Below are 23,560 nucleotides of genomic sequence, written 5' to 3'. Positions count from 1 at the left end.
TGAGATGTGATCACATAAATGGGGGGAAAAAACAAACTTGAGTCTAAAAAGCATCACTTTGGAAAAGAAATTCAAGGAAGAGAGCTCACATAGATCAGCAGCTTTAGTTGGAAAACTAAACACATTCTGTACTGTAGTATGGTTTCAGTGCATCAGGTGCCACAAATAGTGAAAAGCACTGAACTGAAATGCAGATCTCTCCCTAATTCCTCAAGTCTGTCCACCTCATGTTAAGTTGCTTATATTTCTCTGGAATTTGACTGGAAATCCCTGCTTCAAGCCTCCCTCCTGTCACACTCGATTTGACATGCTGACTTGATGCTGTAAACATTCCTTTTTATTTGGATTTGTATCTGTCTTTTGATCTCTTATAAGTTCTGTTGCCAATTGAATGCATGATACTAATTGCTGTTTTCTCTTGTCTAAAGCAGGCTTTGGTTTTTGACTTATTTTTCTGCAGGTTTCCTTTTTTTTATTTTTTTTATTACTGAACACGTGACTGATGCGTTCAGTGTGAAACCGTCATGTGTCACTGACATCAGTTTTATATCTGGTTATAGTAGCTAGTATTTCTCATGCCAAACACGGTGGGACATTCTCATGTTTTCTTTGTGAAACCTTTTTCAAGGGTTTGGTGTTTGGCTGCTAAATGGTAAGCCACAGGCTGAGTTTACGCTGAGGTTTGTGATTGGTCAGCTAAACCCTTTCCCACCAATGTTATTGTACATTGTTATGCAGCACTGCTGTCTTTTTGTGAAATTTTAGATATTTGATATGAAGCACTTGCTGTTCTGTACTGCCTGAATCAATGATGAGGAAGACTTTTTTTTGCCATTTATTTTTGTAAACTCTGCTGTGACACGAGTCACCAGCTTTTTATTGTGTTCTGCTTTTCTGTCTTTTCATCTGTCTTTCTTGTCCGACTTTCCATTTTTGGTGACAAGCAATGTTTTTATATTTTCGTTTTTCCCATCAGTCCAGGTCGATGAGAAGCTGTTATATTTTGTTTATAAAAACTTGGGTAAACAGGCCTTTGTAAAGATGAAAAAAATAATAAAAATTTGTACTTTTTTTATTACACCCTTCTGCTTCTTCTGCATTACTTGTGCATGGAATTACCCATTTTGTCCACCAGGAAGCGACATTCAGCAACTCTTTTGGAAGTAGCAGAGAGAAGCCGAACCTTTAGTTCACATTAAACACAGGTGCCACGCAGGCCTCCTTCATCATTTTAGGATAAATACAGTTACAACTGAGAAATGTGCATATTTGAAAGAAAAATAACTTCTTTGTCATTGAACATTGGTGTAGAAAGCAATGAATACACTACACTGGATAGTATTGATAATTAGAAGTTTAAATCTGCATATTTAAGCTCATTATAAATGACTATACACAATTTAGTGATACAAAAAATACAAGCCAGTTTTTTTCCTGCTACTCTCTAAACATTCCTGATAAGGCCACGCATCTGCTCTGACACACAATGGCTGATACGGTTGCAGTTTCAGAGCACCACCTCCACTGGCATGCCCTCTAACCTTCAGCCAGAGCAGTATATATAGCCGGAGCAGAAGAGGGGAAGGCCCCTGGCAGCCAAAATGAAGTCTCTGCTGTCTATGTGCTGCTTGCTATCTCTACTAGCCTTGTCTGATGCAGGTATGGTGGAGGACTTGGGTGTATACTATATTTATTAATATTTTAGGGTTTTAATGTTGTGGGGTGCATTTAAGGGAGTTTGTTTTCTAAATGTTGGTATGTTAAATGGAAATGCTGATCCACTGCTGTTGGATATCTACATATGTTTGGTTGGTCTGTGTCTTTGAACGCATCAGAGCTGTGTATGTCTTGTTGAGAGTTGGCTGTGGACAATGTTTTAGAGTTCAGTAATGAAGGAAATGTTAAATGATCCATATATATACATATATCATTTATTTTTTTATTGAGTTTTCGTATAAATATGCAACTAAACGAGTTCCATTCTGTACGTATGGATTGATTATTTTTCCTCCTTGCCAGTTGACCTGATTTGGGTTGGAATCTGTTTCTTGACAAACGTCTATACATGCCAGAGTTTACGTAAATTCAGCTGATTGGGCAGGAAAAAAGTGTACAAAGTGTATTGTATGTTATCATGGTGCAATGTGAAGCTTTGTGGTTGATTTTTAAAGTTACACCAGCTGATGGAGACTGTTCCCGTCAGTCTGCTGCTGCTTATGCTCTCTGCCCTGGAGAGAAAAACCGTGACGGCACTGACTTGACTTGACTTGACTTGGACTCACTACAAAGAGGCGCTCTCTGCTGCAGCAAAAGCAAAAGCTGGCAGAAATGATTAGTTTTCCCACTGGATCTATTTTGGCTTGGCTCTCCTCTCACAGAAGTTGCATTCATGTGTGCAACTCAGTCAGTGCCCAAGTGAAGATCTTGGCACTTTACAATCGTTTGATGTTTCACAGACTTACCTTTCATTTTACAACAGATCAACAAATACGTTTTTAAACTGAGCAAATCAGAAATTATAGCTAAGACACTAGTAATACATAATGAAACTACAGAGTTTAAAACATCCCAGCTGTTGCGCTACTTGTTTGCCCATGTTTAAGGAAAATGACTTGTTGTGCTTAGTTATTGAGGCAGAGAATACCCTTGTCTGTCCTTCCACTGGTTCATTTCGGCCCCTGCAAGTTGCCATAGTCAGGTGTCAGTCGTCACTCAGACAAAGTCACCAGATACTGTGGTCACCACATTGATACACATCTCTAAGACTCTCAGGAATTCACACACATCTATAGCATGTTCATACGCACACAAAGAGCTATTACTAAGCTGCACGTGCTTGAAGCAATCATAAAATCATTCATAGGTTCAAACTACCTTTCGTGTCTACAGCAAAAGTCAGTGCTGCATTAGATGGTTCATCCATCAATCCCACTCTTCTCTCGTTAAGTCTGCAGAGCAGCTAATCTGTCATTCCAGTCAGCAGGGTCCACGTCCAGGGGATGTCCCAGCTAAAACAGGCATGAGAGAGCACAGCAAACGCCATGTAGGACCAGAGTTCAGCAGCCCAACAGTTAGACTCTTTAAAGATACATAACTGGATAATCAGGTAGTGTTCAAAAGGTAAAAGTAAATGTAAATATGTTGAAGTAATAACAGAGCGGAAGTTGCAAGCCCCCACCTTGACACAATGCATTTAGATTAGTGTAAGTGTGTGGGCAGGTCTCAGAAAGTGTGACAAAAATAGCAAACATGATGAAGAGATAAATAGGTGAGTGTTACATGTTTATTAACAAGAGAAAAAGAGTGTGTAGCCTTAATAAGTATAAATGCATAGGTGGATGCAAATTTATTTTTATATATGAGCCAGAAATGCAAACCCACTGTTGGCTGCATGTTTGTGTTCCTGTGCGTTCCTGCTTTAGGCACTTAAGTGTTTGAGCATATTAATGTATCATTCATCAAGGCTATGCTCGAGTCCCACAACAAGCAGGGTGCATTTTTATCAGTTGTTGCTAGACGTACTGAGTCATGCACAGCCGCACACTGTTGCAGGGAATGTGAGCAATAGTGCAGCAGAGTTGTAGGCCAGCCTAATGACAATCACAGGGAGGAGAAGAGCGCCACCCTCCCTGAAAATAGAAGTGGAATTATCCCTCCTTTTCACCCTCTGACTCATTGTGGGACTATATCTGTCTCAGAGATGTACCATCAGGCAGCACCCAGACACCTGTCCTGCTTCACTCCCTGTGACACTGTGCTCTGCTTAGACCTCAGTGCAACAGCCGGGTCAGGAACCTCCAGAGAGGCACAAACTCTATTCAGTGCTCAGGATCGACAATAGTTGTGCACAAAAATAGTTGCTCAAGACGTGTATTATTTTAATTTTAAAGCTACACTTATCAACAAAAAAAATCTGCACAGTGTCAAACAACAGACAGACAAAGTTGGAGATTTGCTGTTGAATTTAGTAGAACATTTAGCAGCTAAAGAGATACAGTACATCTTTGGTTTTGATTTGGTGGAGAACAAAACAGAGCAAAAAGAAGAGTCATTGTTAGCCTAACATTCATCTGGAGGAAAATAACAAAACTACAAAAGCAATACTTATGTTGCTGTATGTCTGCTGGATGCAAAAGTGAGCAACTGTGAACATTTGCCATTTCAACTTTATAAATTGATCGTGTGTCAATATAATGTTAATGAGCGTTTTAACTGCCCCCAAATGGCCCAAATAAATGATGTGCTGTTTAAAAAAGAAGAAAATTCCTTTTGTGTGGGTCTATGGGTATTTGCCCACCTCTGCCTTATTCACTGGCTTGCTCTGTTGCTGCTCAGAGTAGCCCAATGCCTCAATGAATGCACATCCAGAAACATGTAAATGCAACCATACCATCTGCTATACCTGACTGACAGCACCCCAGTTTGATTACTATGCAGGGCAATGGGAAAATAACATTTAAATGTCAGCTAACAAAACTTAGAATCTACAGCAATGCAAACGTCAGCATGCTAACATGCTTCCAAAAACAATGCTAACGTGCTGATGTTTACCGGGTTTAATGTTTGCCATGTTCACGAGGGTTTGGTTGTAAACCAATGTTGTGGACAAATTGAAATGTTGACCCACTGATGGTGCTCAAGGAAACTTTAAGGCATTATCAATTTTATTACAATTCAACCTGAATGTCCAAACAACTATTTGTGCCAATCTTTCCAGTGGATGCTAAGATGGATATTATTTTAAAATGTTAAACCGAACAAAACACATCTAAGACATTCCATTTTCATTTTCACTTGTATTCTGTCTTACATTTCCTCACCCACTCTTTCGTACTATGTTAACTTTAATTAAATTTTGCCATCACTACCACATCAGAAAATTATCTCTCCACTATATCGTCACAATTATCTCAAGGCCTGTAGTGTACAAAAAATCAGCAGAGTAAATGCAGCTCGTAAGATTGCAAAGGCCTCATGGTTACTTTACAGTATTTATCAGTTGTTATGCAGTTTATGTTGTATGATCTCATCCTAAATCATCACATAAAGGTGCATACAGATTAAATCACAGATCATTTAGCATACTTACTTTATTAAATGTAACCAGTAAATGGTCATTAGGAATAGACCTGATGTCACTTAATGTTGGCAACTTATTGTCACCTACACAATTCAGGATCTTGACTGCTGCTGCTGCTGGTCATGGTATAACACAGACTATGCTGTAGCACCATGTCTTTGTACAGAATTCAAACAGCAAAGGCCGAATTTGAATATAAACTTGATGTTCTCTGGTCACTTATGCTCACATCCCCTCAGGAGGTGATAAGCTAACAAAGCTTTGACACAGAAGAAGTGATAAGTGACATCATGAGAACAAAATTGTTTGATGTGTGATTTAAGTCCTTAATTTAGAGCAAAAAAGAGACGCCATGGAGGATCTTGTGACACATACATCCTGCTAGCATCCTTTAGGACAGCTAGAGTAAGCTTTCCATCTAGCCTAATGTATCCTGACTCAGAAGCAGACAATCATAGTTTAGTGGGCTCAGCTTCAAGGATTTACACTAGAACTTTCACATCTACTTTTAAAACAGAATGCGGCTGATTGCCATACTACTGTTTGTGCAATGTCCATAGACAAAACCATTGGTAACGCACCTTGACATGTCATGTAAGCATATTATTAGCTCATTTATAGTTTCAGATTGAGGTGTAGCATCCCACAAAATCAAAGTTGTCATGATACTAGTCTAATAACTGGACTGAATTGATTACAATGCTATTGCTTTAGAGGTTTCCACAGTGGACATTTTTCACTGTGATGGGGGGGAAAGCACAGGTGTAACTAATGACACTAATGAGGTCCCATTTATGCAATTCACCTTGTCAGTGAAGCAGCATGCACCCGGACCCTGGAACTGGAACACAAGAATGGAAACTAGCCACCTTTTGTTATGTTCATTTTGCCAGTGCATTTCTTTGGTACAACAAGACAAAATGGTTGCCAAAACAGTGTCATCACTAATATCCAGTAGGCTTTGGCTCCATCTATTTTCAACCTGACTAATGACTCAGAGCTCTTTTTTGGTGAAAAGCTCTAAAAACCCACTGTGCTTCCTGCCCGGCACCAAACAGACAGATGGACGGACACAGTTAGCAACTAGCTGGGGAACGTAGTGGAGCATTTTGCAGTTTAAGAGACAGATATTTCCCCCAAGAGCTGGTGAATCAGACAGATTTTTGGACTCACATTTACCAGGTGACCTGAAACATACAGAGTGAATGATAATGTTGCAAATAATCAACTTTTGTTTGCTAACAAGTTGGATAAAATGTCAATGAGTTGTTCACAAACCAGCGCTTGCCCCTAGGTTGCCAAAGAAATCAGTTTTTACATTTTTTACAGCGTGAAACCACAGAAATAAAATAGCTGCATGGCTAACTCTAGTACAGGGCTTGAACTGTGCATGGTCCCTGATAAATAAACAAATAGTAACAGTATCTAATCAAGAACTGTGGCAACGAACAAATCAACAACTGACAGATGAAGAGATCATCCAAAGGCGCTGGGGATGGCTAGGGCATATTCTCCGCAAGCCGGCTTCAAACATCACCCGGCAATCTCTTTCCTGGAACCCTCAGGGGAAGAGAAAAAGGGGTCGACCCCGAAACAGCTGGCGTCGAGACCTCGACGCGGACGTCAAGAGAACAGGCCACTCTTGGGGCCAACTAGAGAAAATTGCACAGGACCGGAGTGCCTGGAGAACCCTTGTCGGCGGCCTATGCCCCAGGAGGGGTAGTAGGCTGTGAAGAACAGTATCTAAAGCTATCATGTGTTAGGCTCTTCCTTAGCACTGGCTGATGATGGGCATTGATCCAGAAGCCTTACGAACATGTAAAACCTGTGACAGCTGCCTATGTCTTCCTCCAACACACTGACCCCATCTTGTAACATGAACTGTAGACATACATTTAGCTGCCTTGTGTCACTCTGTGTTCCACTACATCCTGGGTCTTAAGGCTGCCAGTTATAATTCGAGGTCACTATGTACACATTGAGTGTGAAGAGTATCTACACGTGTGCATGTGGGGTGTAATAGAGAGGGAGTCCCCTGTTTTAGCTGGGATTGTTTTGAAGCAATAGTAACCATAATCTATGATGCTGAGGGATGGTGATGTCTTTGGTAAACTGCATGTGATTTGGACTGTGTGCGAGCAGCTCAATGTCTTGTTCTGTAGTTTATTGATCTGATGGAAAGACGTGACCCGTCTTTGGCTTTTGAAAAAACTTTACGTCTAGACATTATAACAGGCACATTGTGTATATATTTACATACATGTATGTTAGAATTATTGCTAGTAGCATTGTTATAATGTTTAGTTTGAGGTTAGTTGTGTGTGTTGTTACAGCTTGAAACAATTCAAAACAGACATACATTCAAGTTTTAAAACATTGAAATATTTTTCATAGAGAATAAAGAAGGGGCTAAGCTTGCATTAAGCCCAAATTCATTGATTGACCACTGTTTTGGGTGTCAGTAAAAAAGCAGCAATGTGACCCTTTCACGCGGTATAAAAATGTCTCCTTTTTGATGACCGTTTTCATGGTAATTCCCAAGATGAACTAGATGTATACATTATTCTATTCCAAGCCAACCTGTCCAGCATGCTGTCTTCCTTCAGAAGATCCTTCTCCACACAACTGTCCACTTTACGTCTGCTTCAAATAGTCCACACTTTAGTGTCACCATTCAAGGAGCTGAAATGGGCGTCCTAAATCTGGGAGGTGCTGAACATTTGATATGCTCTGTTCTTACACAGTGACTGAGCACTGGTCAAGCACTGACATAACAGACAAAGGTGACTGGTCTGCAGAGCTCTAGCTAGTTGGCACCGTGCAGTCAGATTCATCAGTTCATTTCTAAACATTTTCCTTTAAAGAGATAATGATAATCAGTGTTTTAAACAGTAATGTTTTTTAACGCTTATACACCTAAGATCTTATTTGTCTTGGTGCGGATCAAATACTCCCATACATTCAAAAGGTTTTTGGAAAAAGACAAAAGCACAGAGAGTTATCTTGTCTAATCACACATTTTCTCCTCTTTGATTTCCTGGCAGGATCCTCCCTCCATGATGAGGAGCCTCTGGTGCGTCTGCAGCTCCAGCAGCCAGAGGGAGACTTCTTCTCCTGTGGATGTGACACAAACGAGGAGCACGCCAGCCAGAGCTCCTCCAATGACACCCCTGCCCCTGAAAGGGCCATGTGCCCGCCTTGCAAACCCCCATCAGCTGTAGAAGAGACAGCTTTAACCTCAGAACATGAAGAGGAGGAGGTTGAGGCAGCTCCTGTGGAGGAGGGTGCCTCCACTGAGGAGGTAACAAGTGTTGGAGAAGAAGTGCAGGAGGAAGCCGCTTCCCAAGAAAAGGTAGAAGAAGAGGAGGCGACATCTGAGGAGGAGGCTGAGGATCAAAGTGTGGAGGAGGATGAAGTAGCTGAGGATATATCCTCGTCAGAGGAAGCAGAGGTAGCTGAGGTTGAGGAAGAGAAAATCGAGGAAGGTGAGGGCAAAGCAGAGGAGGACTTACACGAAGAGGAAGAGGAAGTGAGTGAACCTCAGGAAAAAGTTGCTGAAGAGGAAGGAGCTGTTGCTGCTGAGGAAGAGGCAGTTGAGGAACCAGAAGATGAAGACACACAGAAGGATAAAGAGGTTGCCACTGAGGAGGAAAGTGTGGAAACTGTCATGCATGAGGCTGCCGAGGACGCAGCTGAGGAAGAGGTTGTAGTGGCTGAATCTGAACCAGAAGAAGAATCTGTTGAACTTTCTCAAACAGACTCTGAACCCGAGGAAACAGAACCAGAAGTGATGGCGGAATCTGAGGATGAACCAGAGCCAGAGGTTATTGCAAGGCCAGGACCAGAACCAGAGGTGATTGCAGAGCCTGAACCAGAACCAGAGGTGACTAGAGAGCCAGAAGCAGAGGTGTCTGCAGAGGAAGAACCAGAACCAGAGGTGATTGCAGAGCCAGAACCAGAACCAGAGGTGACTAGAGAGGCAGAACCAGAACCAGAGGTGATTGCAGAGCCGGAACCAGAACCAGAGGTGACTAGAGAGGCAGAATCGGAACCAGAGGTGATTGCAGAGCCAGAACCAGAGGTGTCTACAGAGGAAGAACCAGAACCAGAGGTAATTGCAGAGCCGGAACCAGAACCAGAGGTGACTAGAGAGGCAGAATCGGAACCAGAGGTGATTGCAGGGCCAAAACCAGAGGTGTCTACAGAGGCAGAACCAGAACCAGAGGTGATTGCAGAGCCAGAACCAGAACCAGAGGTGACTAAAGAGGCAGAAACAGAACCAGAGGTGATTGCAGAGCCAGAACCAGAGGTGTCTACAGAGGCAGAACCAGAACCAGAGGTGATTGCAGAGCCCGAACCAGAACCAGAGTTGACTACGAGGCCTGAACCAGAACCTGAGATTGAAGTGGTTGCAGAGCCTGAGACAATTCCAGAGCCTGAACCAGAACCAGAAGTGGAGGCAGAGCCTGTTATGGTGGAGGTCACACCAGAATCTGTAGAGGATGTATTTGTGGAAGGGGAGCAATTGGAGGATGCATCGGTAGATGTTGTAGAGGAGGCTCCTGTGGTGGAGGAGGCCCCTGTTGATGTCGAGGAGGTGACAGTGGAAGAGGTGACTGCAGAGGAGCCTGCGCAGTCCCAAACCAAAGGTATACAAAGTCAACATCATCTAGGTTTATGTGTCATGAGTTTAACTTATGACTTTGTAGAATTTAAGTTCCTATCTTGTCACCTCACAAGAGAAAGCTGTGGCAGAAGGTAACTTCCATCGTTTCACTGACACCAGAAGCTAACATCTTGAGTTCGTTCTGTCAGACAGTCTGAGCAGCGAGGTAGAAGTAGAGCAGCAGGGATCCTGCTACAGCATATCTCTCTCCATCCAGTCACTGCTACTGTAATTAAAGAAGAATGCCATTATCTGACATCTGGGTGTTGGCACCTGGTGTGAAAAAATGATGGCTGAGTCGTAAAAGAAATCGTTTACACACAGACACAATCATTTTTTGCAACAAAAAGAGATGGGATTAAAAAAAGACAAAAATTAAAAATCTTAATCCCAAGGAGGCCAGTAAGACACATGTCAGACAATGTTAATACAATTTTTTACTTAAAAAAAACAAGGATAACACCTATTTGTACATGAAAGTGAGAAAAACAATCTTAGACAACTAGAGAAATAAATCATGAATTCTAGAAGAATTTGTAAACTTTGTATGAACATCTGTTGTTTAAGAATTTGTGACTACTCTCCGACAAGGCACACTTCAGTATTGGTTTCTAAATTGTAATTAATGGATTTATTAATGGTTGATAAATCAGTCATATACTGTATGTTTTATAGAGCAATAAAATGTGTAAACCTTTGCGGCTGGGGTTTATCCTCATCATTTGTCCTTTAAGATAGCATCTAATTCCACACTGAGGAGCCCTCTGATGATCTTCAATTTTAGAAATTACCTGTGGGGCATCCCGACCAATATGAATTTATTATTAACTTATTCAGAGGATGATTAACACCAGCCAAAGGGATTCTTTACAACTTGTTAACACAAAATGGCTCATTACTGACCTAGATATTGTTCAAACATAGCCATGTACAGTATATAGCTACATATGTAAAGTATGCCTTATTATTAAACAATGATTTGTGTTTAATTGGACATTTAACTGAGGTGGGCCGTTAAATGACAGCAAAGGTCTCTATCCTTCTCTCCCTGGCATGCAGAGCCCGCTGAATATGACACTGTGTGTAGCTAAAAGGGAATTAGCAACAACCTCTGGTACAGAAATAAACAAACCAAAATAGCAGCGGAAAGGAATAGAAAGTTAGATGGACAACAGCATGATACAACAGTTGGGCTTGTACTCGGCCCAGATGGCCTGGTCACTCACAACTCAGGAAAGCATTCACCTGGTCGAGCGCATTTATTTTGTCACCATGTCAGCTGAGTTTTTACTAACTAAATAACCACGTGATTCATTTCACAGGTACATTGTCATTTCCTGTGTGTGCCATGCAAACATGTGTTCCAGGCCACCTTTTTAGATTAAGCATTGCTAATTTTCCTACAGTCACAGGTGAATGCATGTCAGGGCTTCTGACCTTAACAGTTGACCAACAGTCTGATCCTCCAATCAGAACATAAGAAAGATGAGGCAGCAGGCCCCAAACTGAGGGACCGCGTCCACATTGAGGACACGCTGCGATTGGCTACTACTGAACCCTCAGCAGAGTTCTCAGGTAAGGAACAAACACATCTTAAAATTGACAATAAGACAATATGTGGTTCAGAATTTTTCTGCTTGAAATGTACTGAAAGGACCCAGAGCACCTCAGTCCAACTATGACACATTATACACTCCTACATACACACATACCCACATCTTACTGATCAACAATAGGATGTTCAATGACCACATTGCTGTGCTGCCCAAAGTTTCCAATGTCTTTCAGACTTTTGCTGTGTGGAAATGCTTAAAGTTCTGTATTAAAACAAAGAATGTGTACAGCGACTTTGTCAATGAAGAAGAAAAACAGATGTGTTTGTGAATGAAAGGAAGTTTGAGACATTTTGGGGGGATTTTTGGCAGAAACTATTCTGAAAATTACTTCATGATGTCTGGGTCCTTGGGCTGTTATGTGTGAGCGGGTGTACTGTACGCATGTGTGTATGCATGTGTGTATGCGTGTGAGCTTGCAGACACATTTTGAGGCAGGTGATTAATCAGTGCAAATGTGTTACTCTGTCCTCGGCCATGAAAGCCTCTCTGTTCTCTCAAACCAGATTGGCTCGTTTCAGAGAGGCCAAAGAGCTGCAGCAGAGCCGGTCTTCTAATCACCTCAACTCTATTTCAATAAACTTTACGAGGGCATTCATCACGCACCTCCAAAGGAACAGTTGTAATCAAGAATTTTAGCAAGAGCGTTAATAATACTCTTGTCCAAAATGTCTTCTCACCGTTACATTATAGAAAGTTCAATGAATAATAGTGTGGCCCGGTTAAATGTGAAAAGTAGGTAACATTATTCCTCAGTAAGTAGCCCAAACTCCTTTTTTGGACAGACATCGATACATCACTCATCAGTCATCAAAGAGTCATTTTCTGTTGTCTCCCTGTAGAACTAGTTCATGCAGAGGACCGTGAATTATCGAGCAATGGCAACACAGAATTTATAACTACGTTTTTTGATTTTAGAAAGTGATAAAATACGTTTTCATAATTTAAAACTTAAAATTGTATTTGTTTACACAAGAAGTGGCTTAAAATACTGTAGATTTATTGAATGATTTTGTAATGAACCTTGAGCTATCTATCCATTCTCTTTTTCTCTTTTTTATGACCTGGATGATTCATAGTCAGATACAGTCTTTCTATTATGAACCAGCCTATTGAAGACATAAATGATTATGTGGGCAACTGTATGTACTAGACTGGTTTTCTTCTTGTGTTGAATGTTGTCTTATGTGTTCATTTTTATTGCTATATTGTGAGTATGAATGTTATGTATATGTGTGTGTCTTGTTGTACCTTTGATGCGTGTTTTTATGTTTTGTTGTCCTTTTGATGTACTGTGAGTATGAATGTTAGTGGTGTTCCAGTTTATTCAATATTCCTATGTAATAATAGAGACCCCAGAACGAGTAGCTTTTGTTTAAGACATCTCTGGGTCTTAATAAACAAGCAAACAGCCCAAGTATTTCACCCCTATTTCTCTCGCTCTGTCTTTAGCTGCTATGAAGAAGCTGTTGAACATCTACCACACTGCCATCCAGCCAATGGAACAAGCCTACAAGTACAACGAGCTCAGGCAGCATGAAGTCACAGGTAACTCAGCTTCCTGTTGGAGATTACACCAAGATTTTAAAACAGCATAGCATTAACAGTAGTTTGTTTTAATAGGGGCAAACAATGTCTCAAAAGGCTTTACAGGCCCACAAAACCAACCACTTTTTGAACTTTAAATCCTTCCCTAAGACATTTTGATGTCCCTGGCACCAAGTCAAAGAAATCAAGCCCTGTATATTATGAGAATATTATCATTCTGCATGATGGTAAATAAGTAAGCTGATACTGAACGTAACGTAGCCGACATCACTATCCAACCAATGATCCACCAAAACAAGTCCCCTAACACAGCACACAACACATAGTTTATTAAAGTGGAGGTGCACAGAAACAATGAAGAACAAAACAAGTCATAATGAGTAATGAAACAGAGCCAGGAGTTGACATTATTCAAACCAGGCAGCGCACAGTGAAGCACAATAAGGACTCTGTCTGTTGAAAATTAAAGGGAACGTTGTGTGGGCCAGACTCCCTACAACTTTGTTCCATTGCACTTTAGGGCAAGGAGTAAGCATTATTTGTGCTAAGGAGCATGATGAAGTCTTCAAACTGTGGCATGTTACTCTGAGACTCCTTGTGGTGTAGAATGGGAAGACATGTACAGCAGTGTCAGTGTACTAGTGGAGAGATGACACAAGACAAAATCAGGGAAGATCACAAAATAGTATTCTGGCCAGTCCAGAGATAAGCTTTAGTTGACCTAGTATTCAACAATACGATTCAAGGTAATATGGTAGCTCAACATGGCAACCTGAAAAAAAGCTTTGTGATACCGCACCCTTTTTTTTCTTCCCTTAAGCAAATTTCCCGTGTAAATCATTTTTCTCACAAACCTTTTTTTTCAACGCATGTCTTTGTTACAAACTCTGCAGATGGTGAGATCACCTCCAAGCCCATGGTTTTGTTCCTGGGACCGTGGAGTGTCGGCAAGTCCTCCATGATCAACTACCTGCTGGGCCTTCACGGCACCCCACAGGAACTCTACACAGGTTTACACATTGTTTAAACCTGAGTGTTTGTGACACAGCTATTGCCATATTATGACAACAGAGTAATAAAGATTCAGAATATTATTAATGTTATTATTAAGTATAACAGTACCTAAGTAATTCACTTGTTATTCACCCAAGACCCACCATGCATTGTAAACAACCAAAAAAATTATGTAACGTCTGATGAAGAGCTGCTGGCTACTATGAACACGGAGTGGCATTTGCACATTTACAATATCTTCATGAGTCAGTTAGCCTACTTTAAAGACATTATCATCACGTGAACTGACTGAAAGCAAGTGACCACAAATAGGAAACAATCAGCATGGCTCCTGGTGAGGTCGGCTGTGTTATCTTCTTGTTTTACTTTTTAAATGGTAACACCCAAAAGAAGAGTCTTAAAGCCAGCACAGTGATGCAGTTATGTATGTTACATAGCAATATCTATCTAAAGTTAACTAACAGTAGCTAACGTTTACTGCCTTAAGCTACTGTTCATACCAGACAAGACTGTAGTAACAAAATATGTAAATGGAAGAATGTTTATGAGTTTATGACTGAATGAATTCTATCTTAATCAATCTGTAAAACATGTAATTAATTATAAGATTTAAAGCTTATGAGCTTACAATTGTTGTTATGATAGTCATTAAACATGAAGTAAACCTCCATTGTTGGAACTAAGTATATGTAAAAGGTGATATTGTATCAATTAATCCTCAATTGTCTAGTCATTTGGCATTACCTAAGCCAGCAGTGGGCTTATGCAGGTTCAGTTTAGGCTAAATTGCCAGTTAATTAACCGTTATTTTATTAAAGAACAGTTTAATGTATGACCTTATTTGTACCAACACATATCAGGTTCAAATTAAACCAACAAATGCCCCTTCATCCCTCCACCAGGTGCTGAGCCCACCACCTCAGAGTACACAGTCATAATGCACGGTGAGAAGTTCCGGTCCATAGAGGGCATCGTCATGGCAGCAGACAGCTCACGGTCCTTCTCGCCTCTGGAGAAGTTCGGCCAAGGCTTCCTGGAGAGGTTGGTGGGCGTCGAGATGCCCCACAAGCTGCTGGAGAGGGTCACCTTCGTTGACACGCCGGGCATCATTGAAAACCGCAAGCAGCAGGAGAGAGGTGATCATTAGGCTACTAGTAACCAGTATGGTTTATCTGTAGGTAGACTTACCACAACGGTATCTGCAAAATCAATCCGACATTAGACAGTGACAACCATGACACACAGCAGGGCTGTAGTCAAATCCACCTTTGTCGAGTCCAAGACCAGGACTAGTCGAGGTACAAGTCCAAGTCAAAAACCTAGTCCAAATGAGAAAGAGTCAATACAGAGACAGAAAAAAAACTCCTCTTCAAGACCACTCACTTACCACATTGTTTGTTATTTATGAATGTGAGAGAGGGTATGTTCTACATTAAGATGATAATTTTGCTTTATTATTTGTAATAATTGAAAAGCAAGTTCAGAGTAACACGTAGGATCAAGCTAGGCCACATTGCTTACTTTAAGTATGAAATGAAAATGTTCCCTTTCTGGAAATTCTTACTTGGCCTTAATAAATTCATGGTACAAAGTGCTAACTGACATTGTGTCTGTGGCCAAAATGAATGATGATTAAGGAATATGATGCAGCCATGCATAGACTAGTTAACCAATCTCAATGCCCGTTCTAGATGGATTTTGAATTTAACTAATACCTTTTTTTCTGAACGAGCTAGTTTCATCAGTGCTTTTGTTTTGAAGGAGGAAGTTACTTTAGAACAAAAGCAAATATTGCTGGACTTGACCGAGAACAACAGATTATAGAATATAGAACATTTGGCTAGTCCAATACCCGAGTCCGAGATGAGTCAGAGTCCAAATACCAACGAGTCTGAGACTATAGAAAAGCGCCTTCAGTCCGGACTCGAGTACTACGGCCCTGACACACAGGCTCAAAAAACGCAACCACAGCCTGGAATCACATGTTAAGACACACAGAGACACAACACACCCACAGTAAGTAATGTGTTAAATATGAAGTTTTACAGTTTATTGAGTTTATGTATAATGCATAAACAGACATGTTTAGCCCTAAGCTTTGTACAGAAAACAAAGGATGGAGCCAACTCAAAACTGTGTAGCAGTCATGTCTCACAAACCCATTTGTATCTGTTTAGTTATATAACAGCCTAGTGTGGGAGATTTTTACACTATAATTAAATGTTTCCCTGGAAATATCTGGTTAAAAGGCATGGAATATTAAATGCCTGGGCTTAATCTGCTGATTAATCTTTATCTATAAACGTCATCTTGTTTATTACATATTTGCTACTTCCTGAAACACAAATCCCATTAACAACATGAGTTTTACCTCAGAATCAGAATCAGAAAAGGGTTTATTGCCAAGTAAGTAACACTTACAAGCAATTTGCCTTGGCAGTTGTTGGATACATTAACAAACAAACATACTGAACATCAATATGAAATAAACAATAAATATAGAAACAAGTATATAAAGAAAATAACTTTACACAGAAAAAGAGGAGAGATATGGCAGATTGTCATTGCCACTCACCTTCTTAGAAGAGAGGATGATACACTACACTCTGTTTCTGTTAACAAAGAAAAAAACATTTCATCTGTGAAATGTCCAATGTGTCAATCATGCTGCTTGGGGACTTTTAACACAGCTAAAACATGTACCTTTTTATATCTACTGTGTCTCTTCCCTCTTCTTCTCCAGGTTACCCCTACAACGAGGTGTGCCAGTGGTTCATAGATCGAGCCGATCTGATCTTCCAGGTGTTTGATCCCACCAAGCTGGACGTGGGTGCCGAGCTGGAGATGCTCTTCAAGCAGATGAAGGGCCGTGAGTCCCAGATCCGCCTCATTCTCAACAAAGCCGACAGTCTTTCCACCCAGAACCTGATGAGGGTCTACGGTGCCTTGTTCTGGAGCATGGCACCCATGATCAACGTCACAGAGCCTCCCCGGGTGTACGTCAGCTCCTTCTGGCCTCAGGACTACGCTGCAGACACCAGCCGAGAGCTCTTCATGAAGGAGGAGATCTCTCTGCTGGAGGACCTCAACCAGGTATGTGATCACGTCTTGATTTGTTCTTGTTGACAGTAGGCTGTAATTCTTTGAGTTTCAATGCACGGTAAGAGATTTTTGTAACTGCTTCATCAAGCACCTACCTGCATTCTGGGGCAGCCTCTAGCTCAGTGCTCAGTCCTTGTCAGCGGCCCGGGTTTGAGTCCAACCTGAGGCTCTTTGATGCATGTCATCCTTACTCTCTCTTCCCCGTTTCCGGTCTCTCTTCAGCTGTTCTAAATAAAAAAAAAATCTCTAAAAAAATCTCTTTAAAAGTGTAGTGACTTTTTTTTCTCTGTCTTTATTGTTTATTCTTGTTAATGTTTAATGTTTGTTTGTATATATGCACCAATCACCAAGGCAAATTCCACATATGGAAACTACTGAGGCAATCTCTGGTCTTTGAATCTTTTCTGTTTTTCAAGAGTTCACTCATGAGGTCTCTGAGATATATATTTAGTTATTTTCAATACTAAATTAATAAAAAGTCACAAAACAGTTGCAGTACACATCATCTCTCTGATTTGTATTTTCTCTCTCTCCTCCCCGGAAGGTGATTGAGAATCAGATGGAGAACAAGATCGCCTTCATCCGCCAGCACGGCATCCGGGTGCGCATCCACGCCCTGCTGGTGGACCGCTACCTTCAGACCTACTACGACAAGCTGGGCTGGTTCAACGACCCCTATGAGGTGTTCCAAGACATTGTGAACGACCCGGACAAGTACTACATCTTCAAATCCATTCTGGCCAAAACCAATGTCAGCAAGTTCGACCTGCCCAACAAGGAGGCCTACCAAGACTTCTTTGGTGTGAACCCGGTTTCCAGCTTCAAGCAGCTCTCCTCCCACTGCAGCTGGACCGGCGGCTGCCTGCTGGAGAAGATAGAGAGGGCCATCTCAAATGACCTCCCGGCTCTGCTCAGCAGTGTCAGCAAGGCCGCAGACACGCCTGCCCCAGCGAAGGCTGCGCCCACACCTCCGCCTCCACTCCCTGGCACCTGTGAAGGTCCCGGGTGTGAGGAGAAACCCAAGAATCGCTGGAGGAAGCAGTGAGATGGAGGAGCGCGGTACAGGAGAAGGAACAGAAGAAGCAGATGGCAGCAGCAGCCAGAGGGTTTCCTGGTATAATCCTCACTGCTGTGATTTTCAGAACTAGGTGTGTTGAGAGCAGGGAAAGAATAGAAACGACCTGAGTCAGAATGCTTCTTAGTGCTTTTACCTGCAGGGAGTACCAAATGGACGTCTTTGACTGTAATTGACAGAAATATAGATATAATATATAATATCTACCCCACTCTCTGAAAAATGAATGTTTGTTTTGTTTTGTTTTCTCACTGTTTTGAAGTTTGTACATTATTTATTCAAGTTGTTTTTCTTCAGAGAAAGGGGCTGGCAGCGTTTTTACTCCTCCAGTGATACTGTTGATGATGCCACTCTTTTGTCGTCTTTGTTGTTTGGGAAGTCTGAAGATTGAGATTCAAACTGCTTTGCTGTGTTTTTACAGTTAAACCAGTGTAGGTCAGTGTCGTGTCAGGAAGTTTATTTTTAGTGGGACAATAAAATAGAAAGAAGGGTGCTCTCATAGTGTTTTACTGAGCATGGATTCAACCATGTTTAGTCACTGTACTGTACTGCACTACTGCATACTGTACTGTCATTTTTTTCTCTATTGTACTATACTACGTAGGAACTAATTTGATTTCATTTGTTAGTGCTGCATTAGGAATGAATTAAATGTACACAACCATGGTTTTCTCCTCAAATCATTTAATGGTAGCTCTCTGTTCAATTTATTGCCGCTGCGGGCTTTTCAGCCCTCTGAACTAGTTTTACTCCCACACGGCTGTGTACCACATGGAGATTTCCTTTGAATTGTAATCTTTTTCTTGTTCTTTTATGTCTGTTTGTAATCGTCATTCTTTTGAGTGATTTCTTTTAAGTAAACAACAATATAAAAAACGGCAGGCTTGGTTTTATTTTTAAGTTTAAAAAGACATTAAAGATGAAATCTCAACTGAAAAAATATATATAATTCATGTTATTTGGATGTTTTGCTTCAAAATGCAAAGGAGGGGTGGAAAATTTGAGCCAAATGCAAGCTAAAAGCAACTGTTCTCCCTGACAACACACAAGGTTGGAGAAACTGCACCTTCAGAATAACATTATGCAGACTTATTCGCTCTTACATAACAGCACTGTATGATTAAGGAACATGATTAAATTTGTAACAGCTGGTTGAGCACACATCAGCCTAAAAGCCCATCAGCAATAAAATAGAAATGCAGTTTTTTGATAGCCGTTGACAAACTGTACCCTGCAGTGACTAAAAACAGCCACCAGGAGGCGCCTCAAGTCATTGTGTTAGGAGTCAGACTAACGACACAGCATTTGGCATGGGAAAAACAAGCTTTCTTTCTTTCTATCAGTTTTATTTGTAATGCAAATAAAAAGGAGATAGCAGCAGACAATCCCCTGTTAGAAAAACATGGGGAAAACATCTTCACTTTTATACTATACTATACCGTACTTTTATGCTTTTATTTAAAAAAAGACACAGTTCTGTAGTTGGTCAGTCTGAAGTTAGTTTGGTGTTTCTACCATGAACACTCTTTGGACTGATCTCACATTAACCATATAACCAACAGCAGAGCCAACTGAACTGTGACAATGACTCACTCAAGTCTACTTTAAAATCACATTTAAATGTATAGGATGTTGTTTTGGTCACGCTTTTTACAATGTCCATTACACACCATACAGTATAATCAAAAACAACATTACTTTTAAATGATATAGAACAGCATCAGACCCACAATGAGCTTTCTTTAGGATTGCCATTTCTGAGTCAGTACTGCAGCTTTTGAGGAGGAGGGGGGGGGAGGGGCGCAAGGTGGAGGCAAGGCAGGGAAAGGGGAGGTAACCTTTCCCCTTATGACCTCATAAAGGGAAGATTCCGGATCGGCCCATCTGAGATTTTATTTTCTCAAAGGCAGAGAAGGACACCCATGGCTCAGTTCACACCTATCACAATTTTAAGCCATTTGGGGACCAAAGGCAGGCTGAAGGACCGCATACTAATGTTAAAATTTCTCATAAAGCGAAATTTTTATGCCATGCGACATTTAAAAGTGTGACATTATGTTGGGCACTTGAAGACCACAATATGCCAGTTGTCTGTGGATTTGAAAGTATAGGACAGTCTGTAATTTTGACTGATTAGATTCAACTAATGGATTGGTAATGTTTAAATACCATTATTTTAAAATAAAATACACAACACCAAAGTCATGTATAAATGTATCTTGGAATCCATGACCTTTAGCCTGTAGGTGATCCATACTACTAGGGGCTAAACCAGTTTAGCCTGTTAGCTTATATTTACTACATAGGACTGAACACTAAATGCAGCTGGGGCTGATGGGAATGTCATTAGTTTTGCAGGTACAGTAATTGGTTGTGAAACAAAGTATTGGAGAAATATCTCACACAGCTCAATCTAAACCAAAAATGTCAACCTCATTGGGGTGCTAATGCCAAAGTCAGGGGATCACCAAAGTCATTAGGATTCATCTTCTGGGCACCATGAAAGTCTGTTCCCGATTTCATAGAAATCCAACCCATAGCTGTTGAGAGATTTCAGTCAAGAACAAAGTGGTGGAATAACTGAGCAACTTGCCATACTGATGTTAGCATGGCAAATAATGCTGCTGGTCATACTGCACATGGGCTTTTCAAAAGTAGAACACATTCAAGAAAAAAACTCACCGTTTAATATGAGCAGAGTTAAGCCTTGTCACCATATCCTTTGGCAGCATGTCTCCTCTCCGGTGCTTCTCAAATAATTGAAAGAAAAGCTGCAGCTGTCCTGCAGCTGACCCTGAGCTCTAAGGCAAGGAGTTAAGTTCCCCAGAGCGGCCAATAAAATATCACATAATCAGCCACGCCAGGAGGACACAGGTGACACAGGTCATGAACACACCTGCACATGTGTAGTGAATGCTGTAAATATGGAGCTCATATTGTGTATAATCTGTGTTTGCTTAGCAGACAGGCCGTGCTCCCGGTTTAAGGCACAATGTTAACAAAGACTTATCAGTGCAGCTCTATCAACTCTCCAAACAGGCCTCTTGTAAGCGCTCAACCATAAGCACGCACACACACGCACCCGCCACCCATGTACCACTTACACACACACGCATGTACACACAAACACACTTTAACGATGCATAGTGGCTTACTGGCTTTACTGGATTTAAAGTTTAAACATTATGGATTTCTTAAAGGACACACAGCTCTTGACAATAAGCGTACACACACATGCACACGCCACCCACATACCACATACACACACACAAAAACTGTACTATACTGTAAATGTTTGTTAACTTATTTTTATTCACCTGCTGTTCACAATCCCATCGCTTCACTATCTCGAGCTGAAAGTACAGCGTGATCTGTAGAAAATCCAGTATTGTGTCTATTCATGCCGATGAAGCACATACCACCTTGGATATGTGATAGCCAACGTGCCTTAGATATAAATAACAATTCATTTGTGTTTCCTCTACGGAATTTTCCCTTAATAACTCATATTGTGTAACAGGCCACAGCAGAGTAAACCATCCTCCTTTCTTTCTTGTGGTATTTCCTTATTCAATATACTTGGCCTTGGAGATTAAACTGTTGCCAAACTGACAATTTCCTTTCATACCTTGTTATTTTCTACATTTTGTAATCTACTGGGGTTGTGGAAATGTCTATGTAATTTTTAGTCCCCTCAAAAACAATTCCCCTGAGATAGAAACACCTGAGCCTTCTTTTTCCCCAAATGTTAAACAGTTATTGTAGTCCTACATATTTGTTTCTCATTGTTTATATCCTAATAATATGTTTATGTATGCACCAGCCACAAAGCAAGTTCCTTTAGCAATACATATTTTTTCTGATTCTGAATGCATTTCTGTAAAGCAAACTATAGTAGCCTTCTATAATAAAATAACGTAAAAAATATTATTTTTTATAAGTAGGCCTATGGTATGGGTTAGTTACGTAATACACCAAACTTAGCCAGTTAACACACCCATTCCAATCATTGTGTAGTCTGTGTCATGCTACATTACAGAAAATAGGAAAGACTTTAAAAACATAATTGATCTCAAATTTTGGCAGTAGGCCACTTGAAAACATAGTCTATCTCAACTCGAGTGTGTAATGATAATACAGGTTCAAGGAATGAGTCAGAACATTAACACGCCATGGTGATAACACCTTCTGTAGAGCTGTCGTGGCAGGACACCTGTAGGCTATGTCTAGCCTGTGTTTAGCAATTTAATTAATAATGTTTATGATTTTAATAGGGGGATGATATAATTTGGCAATAGGCCTAGCAACGCAAATATCCGTCGTTTTAAAGTAGGCCTAGCGACTACATGGCAGTTAGCATAGGCCTACTACATCCAATCTGAACGCCGGGCTCCACTCTGGACATGATCCACCATGGATGTAGGCTATAAGAAGGACATCCAGCACACCACTAACCGTCAAGTGAGGCAGAGACAATAAGGGACATACCGGAGGTCAGAACCTGCCTTCAAATTAAAGGCGTTGTTGTTTGTGTTTCACTATGACGTTAAAACTTTCTACAGTCAAATATAATCTAGAGATGGCGCATTTGATTCCAAGCCGGGCCAAAAGTAGGAAATTGTAGGCCTACACTCCTGTCTCCTAGGGTGTGGCGTTTGTGATGTAGGCTAGCCTAGCCTACATTGTGTAGATGAATGAAAAGTTAACATTGATAATGTTATATATTTACTTGATATTTACATAGCTAAAATTTACACAAGCCCTATTTATCATTACGATAATGAGTTAACTTCGGCGCCTGCAAACGTTAGTTTATATTTGCCAAGGTGTCTCCAGATCTCGCGAGAGTTGGTTGCTGAGACAGAAACAGGTCTCAAACAAAGTTGATTTCCTCCAAATTTGCCCGTTTGTGAATGCCGTTTTAGTTTCCGAATTTTCAGGCGATATGTGGCTCATGAAAAATGGGTCCAATATTTACTTAGATGGATGAGGTGAAAGAATAGACCATATGCTAAGAACCGGTCGCTAGTCTCCTAAAGAGGCGTGGCAGTTGCTCACCTGACACACTATCAAATATGCTACATAAAAAACATATGTAAAATAATAATCATATTAGGCAAACGATGTGAGAGTTAATGCATGGTAGCACGGTGGATCAGTGGTTAGCACCTCTGCCTCTCATCAAGTTGGCACTGCAGAGGCCTGTGGGGAGTCTGCGTGGGTTCCCCCCTATCAAGACACGCATCCTATGTAATTGGGCTACAGTTGAAAACAGCGCATTTACAGAACTGTTGATTAATGTGCATTGTCATAATAAATCTCAATTTTATTAAGTAAGCCAACGTTGTTGTTTATAATTCATTAGCCTATATGTAGACCTAATATTAGCCTAAAAGAGAGCCTACGTTTTAATATGTTTTATTGTATTGCCTCATGCTTTTTGCCCATTTTTGAAGGATGCT

The 23,560-nt window shown here is 40.8% G+C and overlaps 1 protein-coding gene across 10 annotated transcripts; it reads left to right on the top strand.

Annotated features, from left to right (window-relative positions):
• The first annotated feature begins 1,565 nt into the window (after window positions 1-1,565).
• On the top strand, window positions 1,566-18,309 carry LOC117958045 (sarcalumenin-like). Of its 10 annotated transcripts, none has more exons than XM_034894307.1 (10): window positions 1,566-1,659; window positions 8,125-8,903; window positions 8,934-9,119; window positions 9,378-9,729; window positions 11,220-11,321; window positions 12,812-12,907; window positions 13,801-13,917; window positions 14,824-15,057; window positions 16,665-17,014; window positions 17,568-18,309. In XM_034894307.1, exons 1-10 carry the CDS (start codon window positions 1,602-1,604, stop codon window positions 18,066-18,068), a joined length of 2,775 nt encoding a protein of 924 aa, XP_034750198.1. In that variant the 5' UTR covers window positions 1,566-1,601; the 3' UTR covers window positions 18,069-18,309. The 10 variants fall into 10 exon arrangements, with proteins under 10 accessions (XP_034750198.1, XP_034750207.1, XP_034750214.1 ...); XM_034894316.1 differs by having other exon boundaries at window positions 8,125-8,968; window positions 9,002-9,119; XM_034894323.1 differs by having other exon boundaries at window positions 8,125-9,038; window positions 9,093-9,119.
• The last annotated feature ends 5,251 nt before the right edge of the window (window positions 18,310-23,560 follow it).

Source organism: Etheostoma cragini, chromosome 2 (genome assembly GCF_013103735.1).
Source record: "Etheostoma cragini isolate CJK2018 chromosome 2, CSU_Ecrag_1.0, whole genome shotgun sequence".
Taxonomy (NCBI): domain Eukaryota; kingdom Metazoa; phylum Chordata; class Actinopteri; order Perciformes; family Percidae; genus Etheostoma; species Etheostoma cragini.
This window is presented reverse-complemented; position numbering and strand designations above follow the sequence as displayed.

Coding starts and splice junctions, on each gene's coding strand:
- LOC117958045 (XM_034894282.1), top strand. CDS start 1,602: ATGAAGTCTCTGCTGTCTATGTGCTGCTTGCTATCTCTACTAGCCTTG. Junction 1,660..8,124: donor ACTAGCCTTGTCTGATGCAG/GTATGGTGGAGG, acceptor ATTTCCTGGCAG/GATCCTCCCTCCATGATGAG. Junction 15,058..16,664: donor CCGCAAGCAGCAGGAGAGAG/GTGATCATTAGG, acceptor CTTCTTCTCCAG/GTTACCCCTACAACGAGGTG.